The sequence below is a fragment of the Oryctolagus cuniculus genome, chromosome 7, assembly GCF_964237555.1.
Source record: "Oryctolagus cuniculus chromosome 7, mOryCun1.1, whole genome shotgun sequence".
NCBI lineage: Eukaryota > Metazoa > Chordata > Mammalia > Lagomorpha > Leporidae > Oryctolagus > Oryctolagus cuniculus.
In genome coordinates this window covers 102,128,244-102,144,951 of record NC_091438.1, presented here as the reverse complement: position 1 = coordinate 102,144,951, position 16,708 = coordinate 102,128,244, and the positions used below count along the sequence as shown (strand labels likewise).

General features: G+C 38.8%; 1 protein-coding gene across 12 annotated transcripts in view; it reads left to right on the top strand.

The window, feature by feature from the left end:
• SRSF11 (serine and arginine rich splicing factor 11) overlaps nucleotides 1-13,876 on the top strand; it is a 49,941-nt gene extending 36,065 nt beyond the window's left edge. For 6 of the 12 annotated variants that reach the window (XM_070078284.1, XM_070078283.1, XM_070078285.1 and 3 more), the window contains 5 exons: nucleotides 2,399-2,530; nucleotides 6,470-6,559; nucleotides 10,777-10,872; nucleotides 11,187-11,325; nucleotides 11,434-13,876. In XM_070078284.1, the coding sequence (XP_069934385.1) occupies nucleotides 2,399-2,530; nucleotides 6,470-6,559; nucleotides 10,777-10,872; nucleotides 11,187-11,325; nucleotides 11,434-11,628 (652 nt within the window). In that variant the 3' untranslated portion in view covers nucleotides 11,629-13,876. Of the gene's footprint in view, nucleotides 1-2,398; nucleotides 2,531-6,469; nucleotides 6,560-10,776; nucleotides 10,873-11,186; nucleotides 11,326-11,430 lie in introns of all 12 variants that reach the window. The other 6 variants (XM_017346178.3, XM_002715926.5, XM_070078286.1 and 3 more) reach the window with 1 other exon arrangement.
• The last annotated feature ends 2,832 nt before the right edge of the window (nucleotides 13,877-16,708 follow it).

Sequence of the window (16,708 nt, the reverse complement as noted above, 5' to 3'; positions counted from 1 at the left end):
TTCTTCTTAACAATTTGTCATAAGTAGTTCCAAATATACCCTAAAATAAGAGATGATAAAAAAAGTTTATTTAGTTCAGTACAATGGGCTTTGAGCCAGTTGTTTTAGAGAGTTACAGCAATTGAAGCCTTTTACTGCATTAGTAAGAGGAAGAGAGTGTTGAATGTCATACATTTCTGCATGAAGGCACTGAGTTGTACTCTGTACAAGTGAAAGGTGCTATTTTTATGTAATAGAGATAAATGAAGTAACAGGATCAGAGAGATTAGATAATACTCCAAGTAACTTGGTTTATAAATAAAAGTTGAACACAATTCCATTTCTAGAACTTCTCGACTCTAGTACCCTGAAAATGAAAACATGTAGAAAGTTTAGGTATATTTGAAATATTCCACAGAAAGGACTTGAATGGTCACTAAAAATTAAGATATCAAGACTAAGCAAAAGATTGAGAATAACAAAGACTTGAAGGAGGAGGGCCGGTGTTGTGGCACTGGCACCACATATGGGTGCCGGTTGGAATCTCAGTTGCTCCAGTTCTGATTTAGCTCCCTTCAAGTGCTTTGGCCCCTGTACCTTCATAGGAGACCAGAGAGAAGTTTCTGGCTCGTGACTTTTGCCTTGCCCAGCCCCAGCTCTTAGGCCATTTGGGGAGTGAACCAGTAGATGGAAAATCTCTCTGTAACTCTTGACTTTCAAATAAATAAAACCTTTTAAAAGGGGGTGGAGGTGGGGGGTAGGGAAGAACAGTGACAGCATCTATAGGTTAAATGTGCTACTGAAGTTCTTGGAAAACCAAGAAGTGTTTATTGGATGGTTCCCCGGGGATGAGGATGATTAAAAAAAACATTTCCTTTCTTTGATGTAATGGAAAAGAGGATGGTATAGAGACTGTAATGTTGATGAGAAAATGAGAGTAAATGAGGCAATTTGTACATGATTAGAGTTTTTTAGACTATGGATATAAAAAGTGGAATTTCAAAGAACAACAGTTAGAAATAGTAAATGATAACATACTAAGTAGTTTGCATCTATAAAACAGGAATAATAATGGGACTTACTTTTTTTAGACTTCATGATTGCCTATTTGTCAAGCACATAGTAAGCGTAAGCATTTGATACTTGATAAATAAGGTTTAACTTGAGCCGGCGCCGGCACACCGGGTTCTAGTCCCGGTCAGGGCACCGGAATCTGTCCCGGTTGCCCCTCTTCCAGGCCAGCTCTCTGCTGTGGCCCAGGAGGGTAGTGGAGGATGGCCCAAGTGCTTGGGCCCTGCACCCGCATGGGAGACCAGGAGAAGCACCTGGCTCCTAGCTTCGGATCAGCGTGGTGCGCCGGCTGCAGCGCGCCAGCCACGGCGGCCATTGGAGGATGAACCAACGGCAAAGGAAGACCTTTCTCTCTGTATCTCTCACTATCCACTCTGCCTGTCAAAAAAAAATAATAATAATAAGGTTTAACTTGCAGTAATAATAAATAAAAGATGTTTTTCAGTATTGTACGGTTATAGAAAATGGTGCAATATCTTTCTTTTGTGTGTGTGTGTGTGTGTGTCATATAGTAGTAGTTTTAACTTTGGAGTTCTTGGTTCATTGGGTATGAGAGGACTGGTCTGACAAGTTGACCAATACAGTAAAAAAGAGGAGAAATTCTAAGTATTTAAAGGTATTGTTGCTGCTAGCATTGTGGTGTAGCAGGTAAAGCCACCACCTTCTAGTCCAGCATCCCACATAGACATCGTGTCCTGGCTGCTGCACTTCTCATCCAGCTTCCTGATAATGGAAAAGCAGCAGAGGATGACCCAAGTACTTGGGCCCCTGCCATCCACGTAGGAGACCCAGAAGCAGGTCAGGCTCCTGGTTTTGGCCTGGTGCAGCCCTGGCTGTTGCAACCATCTGGAGAGTGAACCATCAGATGGAAAATCTCTCTCTGTTTCTAACTCTGACTTTGAAATAAATAAATCTCTAAAAAAAAAAGTATTGAGATTGCAAGGTTTTTTGTTGTTGTTGTTGTTGTTGTTTAAGATTTATTTATTTGAGAAGCAGATTTACAGACAGAGGGAGAGACAGGTCTTCCATCTGCTTCTATCCCTAAATGGCTGCAACAGCTGGAGCTGAACCAGTCCAGAGCCAGAAGGTTCTTCTGCGTCTCCCATGTGTATGCAGGGATCCAAGCACTTGAGCCATTGTCCACTGCTCTCCCAGGCCATCAGCAGGGAGCTGGATTGGAAGCAGAGTATACAGGTCACGAACCAGTGTTCATATAGGATGCCAGCACCAACATGTTTTTTATATGGAAGGGAATATTCCCACTTAATTGGCAGTTAATTCATATGTCTGGGACTAAGTGAAATGTTTATAACTTAATATATCTGTTGGCTTCCTTTTACACATTTAGGCGATCAAGAAGCAGATCAAGGAGGCGATCACATTCTAAGTCAAGGAGTAGACGACGATCCAAAAGTCCAAGACGGAGAAGATCTCATTCCAGAGAGAGAGGTAGAAGGTCAAGGAGCACATCAAAAACCAGGTATAACAGACTCTTGACATTGGATAAGAAGAGAACTTTTAGAATTGCCAAGAACCCAAATACTGTGCTACTTAAATTACAAAAGAGGCAAGGAATTTTGGGAAGTTAAAACTAGACAAGAATTTCTTCCATTCCATTCAACTACTGCAAAGGATTTATTGCTGCCATGCATTTCTTGTATTATACTCAGAAGAAAAACTCTATATGACCATATGTAATATATTTGTCCTTGTATATCCCAGTAATCAATGAGTTCAAAGCATTTATTAAGTATCTTTGTTTGCCAGAAACTGAACCATACTAGAATATCTCTTATCCCATAATTTGGGACCAGTAGAAGGTTAAAATGAGGATTCATTAAAGCAGGTCCCCCACATTAATGTTTGATTTTTACTTAAAACATACTTCCAGTAACCAGTCTTTTATACAAAGTCAGTTGTTTTTAATTAGTATGACTACTGAATGTTCAGCCTATAATAGGCTTTTCGTTGTATATTAGTCAATCTCATTAGGCTAATCAAAACGAAGTTGCTTAAAGAAATGATTATCATAAAAAAAGAATTCAACATTCTTTCCCTTAAGAATATTCTGTTTATTGTTTATTTGGAGAGTGTGATAAAATTAAAAAGGAACCACTGTTAGGTGATGGTTGCCACTTGGCTAATGTTGTTGGAAGGGGCTTAATTGAGAAGTGACTCCTGAGTATTCAGTTTGCATCCATTTAAAAAGATTCTGTGGGGTGCATAGTTTCAGGTAGAGAATGGTGTTTGCAATGTTAGCATGAGTTTTTGAAATGGTGAATATTTCTATATAGGAGAACCAGTAAATAAATTCAGTGTAAGGAGACAGATCATAGAAAGGGTTGTTTTCAGACTGTGTTTGCACGTGATCCTGGAGGAAACTGGAATGGGAATAAACAGAGTATCTTGAAATTAGGCGATAAGTACTTGGAAAAACAGAAATGATCATTGAACAGGATGGCCAGTAGAGGAAGCAATGAAACAGAGAACATAGGGTGGGAAGAATGGCGTGAAGTAACAGAAGGAATACTTTGATCTCTAAAATTATGGAATAGGGAGCCGGCGCTATGGCACAGCAGGTTAAAGCCCTGGCCTGAAGCACTGGCGTCCCATATGGGTGCCGGTTCTAGTTCCTGCTGCTGCTCTTCTGATCCAACTCTCTGCTATGGCCTGGGATAGCGGTGGAAGATGGCCCATGGCCTTGGGCGAAAAAATGTTGTTTCAATAAAAACAAGTGTAAAGGAATCCAAAAAGAATTGAGTTGAGGATAATTTTAATACTAGTTCATTACAGTAGCACTGAATAGTCCAAGAGTATATAGCATCAAAACAAGGTGGAAGTGGGGCAGGCATTGTGCTTTAGCAGGTTAAGCCACCTCTTTTAATACCCACATCCTGTAATATCATGTGCCAATTTGAGTCCCAGATACTCTGCTTCCACTCCAGCATCGTGCCAGTGCACTGGGAAGGCAGCAGATTATGGCCAAGTATTTGGGTTCCTGTGATCCACGTGGGAAACCTGTATGAAATTCCCAGCTCTGGCCTCAACCTGTTTCAGCCCTATCTGTTGAAGGCATTTGGGGAGTGAACTAGATGATGGAAGAGATTTTTCTTTCTCATTTTGCCTTTCAAATAAATAAATTTATCTTTTTTGGGGGGTGATTATGTTTCTTGTTTTATGAAATACCTGTTTATTTCTTTTGAGCAGTTCTTTTTTTTTTTTTTTCCCAATGGGTCACCCCCCAGTGGACGCTCCAGCGGCGCGCAGCCGCCTGCGCACCGCGCTGCTCCGAAGCCAGGAGCCAGGAGCTTCTCCTGGTCTGCCATGCAGGTGCAGGGCCCAAGGACTTGGGCCATCCTCCACTGCCCTCCCTGGCCACAGCAGAGAGCTGGCCTGAAAGAGGGGCAACTGGGACAGAATCTGGCGCTCCCACCGGGACTATAACCTGGCGTGCCGGCGCCGCAGGCGGAGGATTAGCCTATTGGGCTAGGACAGCGGCCAAGGGTCTGTTTTGTTTTGTTTTGTTTTGTTTTTTAAGATTTATTTTTATTTATTTGAAAGACAGTTACAGAGAGAGGTAGAAACAGAGAGGTGTCTTCCATCCGCAGGTTCACTCCCCAGATGGGCGCAACCACCAGAGCTGTGCCGATCTGAAGCCAGGAGCCAGGAACTTCCTCCGGGTCTCCCACGTGCGTGCAGGGGCCCAAGGACTTGGGCCATCTTCTGCTGCTATCCCAGGCCACAGCAGAGAGCTGCATCAAAAGAGGAGCAGTCAGGACTCGAATTGGCACCCATGAGGGATGCCGCCACTTTAGGCGAGGGCGTTAACCCACTGTGCCACAGCGCCAGCCCCCAATAAATTGATCTTTAAAAAACTAACACAAAGATAGAATGGCTTCATCTGTGACAGAAGTTAACTTGGGCTGTATGTTTTACAAGAATATTGATGATGTGAGTGATTTTGGTAATACATTATGGGTTTTGGACTGATAGTGGAGGTGGTTAGAGAAAATGGTAAAGTCATCTGAGAAAATAAGAGACTGTTAAAGAGCCTCAAGACAATTATTAAAACTGTTGATGTTTAGCATCAAAACACAAAGAAATTAGGCAAAATCCTAGTTTCTTTCTCAAGACATACAGTATATTTGTACATTGGAAAGATGTCTTGAGTAAAACACCAGGAAAACGGAATTTTATTTATTTTATTTTTTTAAGATTTATTTATAGGCAGGCACTGCGACTTAATAGGCTAATCCTCCACCTGTGGCACCAGCACACCGGGTTCTAGTCCCGGTCAGGGCGCCAGGTTGTGTCCCGGTTGCCCCTCTTCCAGGCCAGCTCTCTGCTGTGGCCTGGGAGTGCAGTGGAGGATGGCCCAAGTCCTTGGGCCCTGCACCCACATGGGAGACCAGGAGAAGCACCTGGCTCCTATCTTCAGATCAGTGCGGTGCACCGGCCACAGCGGCCATTGCGGGGTGAACCAACAGAAAAAGGAAGACCTTTCTCTCTGTCTCTCTCTCTCACTGTCCACTCTGCCTGCCTGTCAATTAAAAAAAAATATTTATTTATTTCTTTGAAAGAGTTACACAGAAAGAGGAGAGGCAAAGAGAGGGAGAGGTCTTCCATTCACTGGTTCACTCCTCAGTTTGCCACAGTGGCCAGAGCTGTGTCGATATGGAGCCAGGAGCCTCCTCCATGTCTCCCACGTGTGTGCAGGGGCCCAAGGACTTGGGTCATCTTCTACTGCTTTCCCAGGCCACAGCAGAGAGCTGGATCAGAAGCGAAGCAGCCGGGTTGAACCGGTGCCAAAAGGAAATACAGGATTGTTTGGTGCAAAAAATTAAAGGATGGATGCCCTAGCAGTGAATACATTTCTTGTGATAAACATACCCTGTGTTGGAGTGCTTGGATTTATATCCTGGCTCCATTCCTGATTACAATTTCCTGATAATGCATACCCTGGGAGGTAGCTGTGATGGCTCAGGTAACTCTGGATTCACTTTCTGGCTCCAGGCCCAGCCCTGAATACATGCAAGCATTTGTTAAGTGAGCCAGCAGATTAAAGCTCGCTCGCTCTCTCTCTCTCTCTCTCTGCCTCTAAAATAAACAAAAAGCTGAATTCCATAGTTGTTTCATAATGCACATTTTCCATGAACTCTTAGAAGATCTGTCTGCATGGATTCACAGTTTTACACCAAAATAACTAAAACTTTAATTCAATTTTTTCATAACTTTTTGAACCCCACCTTTGCCACATGAACTAGTATCTCTAAAAATACTTTCTATCAGAATTGTAAATCATGCTTTTACAGGTGTTATTAGACATAATTTTGCTTTTGTTTTGATTTGTAGCACTATTTAAATTGCAGTTAACAGAACTTTGTAATGCCTTCTTGAATTGTGCTTGTTGATTTATTAGAGACAAAAAGAAAGAAGACAAAGAAAAAAAACGTTCCAAAACACCACCAAAAAGTTACAGTACAGCCAGACGTTCTAGAAGTGCAAGCAGGTAAGACAGAATTATGCATTCTTCACTTTTTGAAAAATGTTTTATTTCAGAATAATTTTAAATTTATAAAAATTGTGAAGTAATAATGTAAATGGTTCTGAAATATCCCTAACCAAACTTCCCTTATTATTTACTTTCCATATTAGCATGTTTGTCATAATTAATGAGCCCACACATACAGCTTCCCCTGTTTTGTTTTTATCTAAACTGCATCTATCCTTCTTAACCTTCCTAGCCAACATTCTCTGTTCAGGTTGAATTGAGTTTTTTGTTACTCAGTTTTAACTTTTAAGTATAAGGGAGAATATGTATGTCTTTTATGTCTGGCTAATTTTACTCACATGATGCCCTCCTGTTCATCCATCTACTTACAAAAAAATCACAATTTCACTATTTTTATGGCTAAATTATATTCCATTATATGTACTACTTTTTTTTATCCATTCATGTGATGACAGACACCTTGGTTAATTCCATAAATTGACTTGTGATGAATGAATGATGAATTAGGCATTTCTTTGATGCACTGATTTATATCTTTTGGATATATACCCTGTAATGCTAGATCATATGAGAGTTTTAAGGTTATTTATTTTATCTGAAAAGCAGAGTTAGAGATTTTCCATCTGCTGGTTGACTCCCCAAATGGCCACATCAGCTGAAGCTGGGCCAGATCGAAGCCTGGAGCCAGGAGCTTAATCTGGGTCTCCAATGTGGGTGCAAGGGCCCAAACACTTGGGCCATATTCACTGCTTTCCCTGGCCATCAGCAGGGAGCAGGATTGGAAGTGGAGCATCCAGGAATTGATCTGGTGCCCATATGGGATGCAGGCGGCAGCTTAACCTGCTATACCATGGCACCGGCCCCTAAAGAAATACCGTTAATAGATGACTGAACCAATTTACATTCCCACTAACAGTGAATGAGAGTTCCTGTTTCAGGCTGGCATCGTGATTTAATGGGTAAAGCTGCCACCTGCAATGCCAGCATCCCACATGGTCATTGCCTCATGTCCCAGCTGCTCCACTTCTGATCCTGCTCCAGGCTAAAGGCCTGGGAAAAAGTAGCAGAAAATGTCCTCAGTGTTTGAGCCCCTATCACCCACATGGGAAACCCTTATGAAGCTCCTGCTTTGGTGTAGCACTGCCCTGGCCATTGTGGCCATCTGGGGAGTGAACTAGCTGATGCAAGATATCTGTCTCTATCTTTCTGATTTTCAAATAAATAATAAAATTTTTTTAAGAATTCTTCTTTCTCCACATCCTCACCAGCAGGGGTGAGATGGTACCTCATCATGATTTAGATTTGCATTTCCCTGATGACAAGTGATATTGAGCCTATTTCTTCTATTTGTTGGCTATTTATATTTCTTTCGGCAACTGTTCAGGTCCTTTTCTCATTTCTTGGCTGGATTGGTGGTTTTGTTGTACAGTTTGTGAGTTCCTGGTATATTCTGGACATTAACCTTTTGTCAGATAAGTAGCACAAAAATATGTTCTCCCGGATACCTGTTCACTATTGATTTTTTCCATGTTTAGAAGCTTCTGAATTTAATATAATCCTATTTATCTAGGTTTGCTTTGTTGCCTGCACTTTTGGTATCTTACTCAAGAAATCATTAGTTACACCAGTGTCTTGAACTCTTTCCCCTATGTTTTCTTCTAATATTTTTGTAGTTTCAGGTCTTATAATTAGGTTTTTGACCATCTTGAGTTATGTATGTGTTGAGAGGTAGGGTTCCAGTTTGATTCTTCAACATATGTATTTCCAGTGTTGCCAACATTTATTGAAAAAACTGCCTTTTTTTCCATTGTATGTTCTTGGCACTCTTGTCAAAAAGCATTTGGTTCTATTTACATGTGTTAGCTTTAGAGCGGTGTATTCCATTGATCTCTTTGTGTTATTGCAATTTTATAGTGTCCTTAGAAATCAGATAATTTGATGCCTTCAGCTTGATTTTTGTGTGTGTGTAAGTAGGATTGCTCTTGCTATTCTGAGTCTTTCATGGTTCCATATCAATTTTGGCATTGTTATTTTATAGTTCTATAAAGAATATCAATGGTATTTTTATAGGAATTGCCTGGAATTTTTAGTAAGATGTACATTTTAATGAAATTCTTTCAATCCATGAGTAGAGAATATCTTTCCATTTTCTCTGTGTCCTTGTTGATTTCTTTTATCAATGTTTTGTAATTTTAATTGTAGAGATTTTACTTCTTTGGTTAAGTTTATTCTTTATGTTTAAATTTTTTTTAGTTATTGTGAATGTGATTTCTTTTTTGACTTCTCTTTTTAGCAAATGGTGTGTAAAAATGCTACTGTTTTTTATGTTTATTTTGTATCCTGTGACTTAAATGAATTAGTTTATCTCTTCTAGCAGCTTTTTGGTGGAGTCTTTTAAGTTATCCCATGTTTAAAAGAAAAATGGATATTTTGATTGTCTCTTTTCTAATTTTGATGCCCTTTATTTCTTTCCCTTGCCTAATTCTTGATGTTAGTATTCCCAATACTACATTGAATAAGGCTGGTGAAAGTGGATATCCTTATCTTGTTCCAGATTTCAGGGGGAAAATGCTTTCAGCTTTTCCTATTCAGTATGATACTGGCTGTTGGTTTGTCATTTATTGATTGCCTTTATCGTTTTGAAGTAAATTCCTTCTGTACCTAATTTTTTGAGGATTGTTTATCATGAAGAGATGTTCGATCTTATCAGATAGTTTCTTTGCATCTGTTCAGGTGATCAAATGGTTTTTGTTTTTTGTGTTAACATGATTTAGGGCATTTAATGATTTGGAAATGTTACATGACTGTGTCTCTGAGAAATCCTGTGTGACTATAATGTATGATCTTTTTGCTGTGGTGTTGTATTTTGTTTGCTAATATTTTGTTAAGAATTTTTTCATCTGTATTCAGCAGCTATGTCATTTTATTTTACCTTTGGATTTGATATCAGAGTAATGCTGGCCTCATTAACAGAGTTCCATCATTTTCAATATTTTGTGGTTTGAAGGGTATTGGAGTTTTGTAGAATTCAACTTTAAAGCCATCAGGTCCTGAATTTTTCTTTGATGGAAGAGTTTTAACTACTTTTTCAACCTCCTTATCTGTTACATGTCCGCTTACAGTTTCTGTGTCTTGATTTAATCTTGGTAGGTTGTGTGTTATGTTAATGGGGATATATTCATTCTTTGAGATTCCTCCCCACCCCCCTTTTTTTTTTAAGCTTTGCTCATTAGATTATCAGTCTGTGAATGTGAACTGTTTTCCAGACCTTAAATATTTCAGTGTTGAAAATACTTTGACTCTGTCTCTATTGGAAGTTTTTCTAGGTCAGTTTATGAAGAAAAACCTAAAGTTCATCTTTGTTTTTACCTTATATCAATGTGTAGAGTGTATTTGAAATAACATGGAGTTCAACAGAGGTCAGTTTTTTTTAATCTTACCCAGTTAAGTTTTAATGATTAAAGGATAGTGAACTGTTACATTAAATTACATTGATAAATTGGAAGACAATGCAAATTCTTTTTTTAAAATATTTATTGGAAAGTCAGAGTTACACAGAAAAGGAGAGGCAGAGAGAGAGAGAAATCTTCCATCCACTGGTCCACTCCGCAGTTGACCTCAATGGCTGGAGCTGTGCCAATCCAAAGCCTGGAGCTGCAGGGGCCCCAGGACTTGAGCCATCTTCCACTGCTCTCCCAGGCCATAGCAGAGAGCTGAATTGGAAATGGAGCAGCCAGGACTCAAACCAGCACCCATAGGGGATGCCAGCATTGCAGGCAGCAGCTTTATCCGCTATGCTACAGCGCTGGCCCCTGACAATGCAAATTCTGATTTCTGTCATTTGTTAGACTAAGGCTGTCTGACTACTTTCTATATCACAGCATTATTGAATTACTCTGTTATACCTGTTCTGTCCACTGAATGTTTAAATCTGAAACTGATTTCTTCAATAATGGGTTACTTCTGACTTTTTCCTCTTTGGTTTAGGATATTTGTTAATAAGTCTTTTTTCAAGTTTAATATTTTGTCAGAATTTCTTTAAGAACAATTGCCAGAAATTAGAGGTGCTCTTGAGCAGTAAAGATGGAAAAGTGCTCAGTTTGCAAGTGTCTATTTTACAACAGTTGTTTCATTAGAAGCATGTTGTAGGGATTCTTAGTGAAGCTGAGATCATACTGTATTTTAAAGCATAGTGTGTTCATTTGTGATTTTAGAGATAGACGACGACGACGAAGCAGGAGTGGAACAAGATCTCCTAAAAAACCCAGGTCTCCTAAACGAAAATTGTCTCGCTCACCATCCCCTAGGAGGTAAAAATGTCTTATCATTTAGCTCTAGCCTTGTATTTTTCAGGAATTTTCAGTTTTTTAAATTGTCTCATAGTTTTTCTTTTCTAGGATTAAAATGCTTAAAATGTCTTTTACTTGAGCCTTGGAGGAATGCACACTCTGTAGGATTGGGAATTTTAGTGTTTTGAAATTGGACCTTTGCTTTCCTATATTCATCTTGAGAATGCTGGATCAGACTCGCCATCTATACAAGTTATGTTTCTATACTTCAGGGTGAAACCTTGAGCAGTTCCTTTGAATCATTTTGAGCACATTTTATTTTAATGTCATTCTAGACATAAAAAGGAGAAGAAGAAAGATAAAGACAAAGAAAGAAGCAGAGACGAAAGGGAACGATCAACAAGCAAGAAGAAGAAAAGTAAAGATAAGGAAAAGGAACGGGAAAGAAAATCAGAGAGTGATAAAGATGTAAAAGTATGTTTACAAACTAACTTATTTAGGTATTTGGGGCGGTGTTGGTACTTACAAGAAGTGTTTCTTCTTTGAAGAAGTTTACTTTTATTATTCTCCTTGGCAAAGCAGGTTACACGGGATTATGATGAAGAGGAACAGGGATATGACAGCGAGAAAGAGAAAAAAGAGGAGAAGAAACCAGTTGAAGCTGGTTCACCTAAAACTAAGGAATGTTCTGTGGAAAAGGGAGCTGGTGATTCGCTAAGAGAATCCAAAGTGAATGGGGATGACCATCATGAAGAAGACATGGATATGAGTGACTGAATGCTGCCTCTTTGGGACTCCAACTGTGTACATGCATCAGTGTCATTCCTTTGTGTGATTTCTTAATGCTGTATTTGTTCATCTCAAACCTAGATGTATACAGCTGAGTTATAAATGGTTATAAAGCTTCTGACATTGATATTAGTTATTTACATCAAAAAGCTTTTAGAAAAATGGTACATGGGTAAACAATTCTTGTCATGGTGAAATCTGACTGAGTAAGCAGTTTTACTATTCTAGTGCTGCTTCTTAAATACAAATGAAAAGCTGCATGCATCTACAGCAGGCATGGATTGTTTATGTTGTATGATCTCCTTTCTTAAGTAAGTTCTCTTAGAGTATTTCTAGAATTTGATTCATTGCCATAATAGAGCCATGTAGGGAATGCACTGATTGCATGTTACTGTGGCAAGAATATCCTAAATGTCATTAAAATCTTCCAACATGATGGATCTACTTATGGTCTTGTTTGTTGACATGACAAATTAACATTGTTAGATTACATCTGGAAATGAGCATTTGAGATAGATAATCCTTTGAGCCTTATGGCTAAATTTTTGTGGCTTTCGTTTAACTTTGAAAGGTTGTCTGTATATGCACTAACCTTTTTTGATGGCTAATTAGGCTTTAATTACAGAAATAAGATTTCAAATAAAACTGTCTTTGGCAGTGAGTAAATAGCTTATTTTGAAGTAGAGTTGTATACTTTTTCATAAGGTGTTTGGGGATTTTTTTTTTTTTTCTGAAATAATTTATTCCACGTCTACATCAGTGAAAGCTCTCCAACTATTCGGAGTTCATCTGTAAAATAAAGTTCTCTCTTGTTCTGATTTTCAAAGTTTTAAACTCATTGATGAAAAAGAGGGTAGTGCATTTTAAATTGACCTTCATATGCTTTTAAAATAAGACAAATCTACTTGATAATGTACTTTTTATTTGATCTCAAGATGTATAAAACCAATAAATTTGTGTTAACTATTACTGCAGTAGTAATCATATGCACACAGTGATTCCATGTTATATGCAAAGTAGTTAGGCAACTGTTCCTAGTTACAGGAGTTTCAAGCTTCACTTTTGTGCAGCAAATACAAAAGTAGGCTACAGTCTGTGCCATGTTGATGTACAGTTTCTGAAATTGTTTTACAAGACTTTGATAATAAAACCCTTAAACTTATGTTCATGTTTCTGTAAAACTATTTGTATTTATTTATGCAATTGAATGTATGACAGTTACCTCATTCATTTTACAAATTAAGTTCTGTCTGTCTGTTTAAATACAGTAAGAAGATGAAATCCATCACATAGTTGATAGTTGCCATTAGAATTGTAAAAAATAATTTTTATCTGAAATGTCCTTAGCTTAGTGTAATCTTAATTTCTCATTTGGGGTGTGAGACTTGGGTTGGATAATGCAGTGAAGTTTAGGTTATATAGTAATCCCACCCTTATGTAGTAAATTTATATTTTCAGTGAAATATAAATATTTGCCTTTTCTGGAATAGTATAGAAGCTGTCAATGATATGTATCTACTGTATAGTACTAAATAGCATATTTATTCATTTATTAATGAGTAGTGTTTGGGTGACTGGGAATAAGGAAAAATGAGACTTGGAATTGTAGCTTCGTAGCTTTTATCCAAGTTTTGTGTAAAAATTGTTTTTTTAAAAAAAACTTTTAAAATTGAAATGCCATATAGAAAAGCAGCATTGTTTTTACAGTTTGTAGTAACTTTTAAAAGATTTTATCATAAGGAATTTTGTCTATAGTGAGTATCTAAGAAGTTCTAGGGATGACCCTAATAATCATTACATTTTTAAAAACAAAAGTGAAACACAGATGACACTTGAACTTAGAGACTTTTTTTTTTTACTAAATGAAAGTTGAACCTTTAATAGATGAAGGTTAGCCATTTTTGAGGAGAAAAAAACAGCATTGACAGTCTCACATGGTAATTCTAATATTCAGAATCTGTTTCCTCACTTTTAATCTTTGAATACAAATATGCTAACTTTTCTCGAGGGTAAGAAACATTTTTGGTTTTAAAACAGTGCCACTGACTTAAGATAGTGTGGTGACAGGAATCCGTAGTATTTCTGCAGACATTTTCTATACAAAGGTAGTGTTGCACTAAGCCACAAGCCTTTTAAGAGATAACTAGATGAAATCAAGTGAACACTGCCTCCACACTGTTTTGTTCTGTATTTAGCAGTAAAAATTATTAAAATAAAAGCGGTTTTGTTAGAAAAACGTTTGTCCTTATTTATTTACTTAAATCATTAAGGAGTGAATGAGAGGTAGAGGATGTATCATGAAATTAAAAGCTTTAAAAGTCCAGTCATGAGTTTGGGTTTTACTTAAAGGTAGGGAACCCTGTGGGGTTCTTTTTGTTTGTTTTTCCCCATGCATAACGAAGTGATCACTGCCTTCAAAATTGGTTAGATAAGTGTAGGAGCAGGCCTTAGACCTAGCAGTTGAGATATCCACAGACCACACTACTGCCTGGATTCAAGTGTTAGTTCCCCTGTTTTGATTCTAGCTGCATATAATATGGATCCTGGGAGGCCATAGTGTTGACTCAAAGTGGTTGGGTCTCTGCCACCCACATGAGAGACATGGATTAATACTCATTGTGTGCTTTAGCATGGCCCAACCCAGCTAGTGCAGGTATTTGGGGAGTGTACCAGCAAATACAAACTTCTATCTCTAACTATACCCTCTACCTCTCAAAAACGTAAATATGTGCTTAGGTCAGTGAATGGTTAGTATTTGTGGGATTTTTAATTTTTGTAAGGGTAATGGTAAGACCACTAAGATGAATTGCCATTTACAATTTTGTGAAAATGAGTTTTGGTTAATTTCCCTATATTCTCTATATGGAACCTTAAAAAAGTAAGTATTTAGGACTAAGAAAACAAAAATAGGCCTTTGTAACAAAAGCTAACCTTGGAGCAGCATCTTAAAACAGGCTCTGTTGTGTGTTAAGCCATCTTCATCTCTGGCAAAACTATCTTCCAGTTGGGTACCAAGGGAAGGGTTTAGAGTCCATGCTGTTGAAGACTGATAAAATTAGCATGATTTAAATTTAGTGCATTTCAAAACAAGCAAATGCATTTCATATCTTTGCTGTATAAAATTTTTTTCTAATCCAATACATGTGTTCCTGTGTTCTAGTTAGCCCATTAAGTTGGAAGTTTTCAATTCTGGAACTATTTCAGGGTTACTGTAAAAGTGATATGTTTACAAAATTTAAGTTTTTACAAACAGCCTGTATGTAGGACAATGGGACAAAATAGATGTAATTGCTACCAGTACTTTGTACTAAAAGTATCCATAGTCTCTTGCTACTAAGACTTTATTAGCAAAAGTGGTAATTAAACTTTTCTAAATAAGACTTTGGGATTTACAGATATTTGGATCTATTCTACTTGGCTTTATTTTTGTTCACTTTTATGTCCAAGTATATCAAATTCAGTTAGACTTTTTTAAGATTATTTTGCCGGCGCCTTGGCTCAATAGGCTAATCCTCTGCCTGCCGTGCCTGCACACCGGGTTCTAGTCCCGGTCAGGGTGCCAGATTCTGTCCCGGTTGCTCCTCTTCCAGTCCAGCTCTCCGGCATGGCCCGGGAGTGCAGTGGAGGGGCCCTGCACCCCATGGGAGACCAGGAGAAGCACCTGGCTCCTGGCTTCGGATCAGCGCGGTGCACCGGCCGCAGCGGCCATTGCGGGGTGAACCAATCGAAAAAGACCTTTATCTCTTTCACTGTCCACTCTGTCAAAAAAAAATTTTATTTATTTCAAAGAGTTACGCAGAGGAGAGGCAGAGAGAAGTCGGTCTTCCATCTGCTGGTTCGCACCCCAATTGGCCTCAACAGCTGGAGCTGTGCCTATCCGGAGCCAGAAGCTTCTTCCAGGTCTCCATGCGAGTGCAAGGCCCAAAGACTTGGGCCATCTTCTGCTATCCCAGACCATAGCAGAGAGCTGGATTGGAAGTGGAGCAGCCAGGTCTTGAACTGTTGCCCATACGGGATGCTGGCGGCACTGCAGGCGGTGGCTTTAGCTGTTTTTTTTTGTTTGTTTGTTTTGTTTTTTAAGAAAGCTAGTCAGGAAGGGTGTTTGGTACAGTGGTTGAGCTACCCACAGCTTGGGACCCCTGCATCCTTGTATCAGAGTGCCTGCCTATTTGATTCAAGTCTGGCTCTGTTTCCAGTCCAGCTTCCTGCTAATATGCACCCTGGGAAAGCAGCCGCAGATAGCTCAAGTACTTGGTTCCCTGATACCATGTGAGAGACTCAGATGAAGTATCTGCTCCTGGCTTTGGCCTGGCTTAGTGCTGTTGTGGACATTTGGGGAGTGTACACGCAGATGGAGGATCAATTATTCCCTGCATTTCAAAGAAAATGAAAATAAGTAAAAAAAATTTAAAATATTTTCCGTTAAAAGAAAAAAGTAGCTAAAATGTTTTAGAGCTTGAGAGATTGAAGGACAAAGGTCATAAATGGAATGTTTCAAATGATATAGATTACCATTCGGGGGGCAGGTTGGCGCAGTGGTATAGCAGGTAAAGCCGGGTTCCCATATCAAGAATCCACTTCCGATCCAACTTTCTGTTAATGCACCTGGGAAAGCAGCCGAAGACAGCCCAAGTCCTTGGGCCCCTGCACCTACATGGGAGACTCGATGCATGAAGCTCCTGGCTCCTGGTTTTGGTCTGGCCCAGTCCTGGCCTTGTGGCCATTTGGGGAGTGAACCAGCAAATGGATCTCTCTCATTCTCTTTCGCTCTCTCTCTCTCTCTCGCTCCCTCCTTTAGTCCTTCCCTTTCTCTGTAATTCTCCCTTTCAAATAAATCTTAAACAAAAATTACCAGTTATCCCAAGATGTATTTTTAAAGAATCTTTTTCCTATACTACATATGAATTGGTTTAGCTTCCTGAATGTTAGTTTCATACACTGAATATAACATATTAAATATTAAGAGTGACTTTTTCATTCACTAAGTTGACAAGGTTAAAATGTCAAGTTTTGGGAGACATGCATCAGATTAAGAATGTCTTTATGCAAAATTAATATATATTGGTCA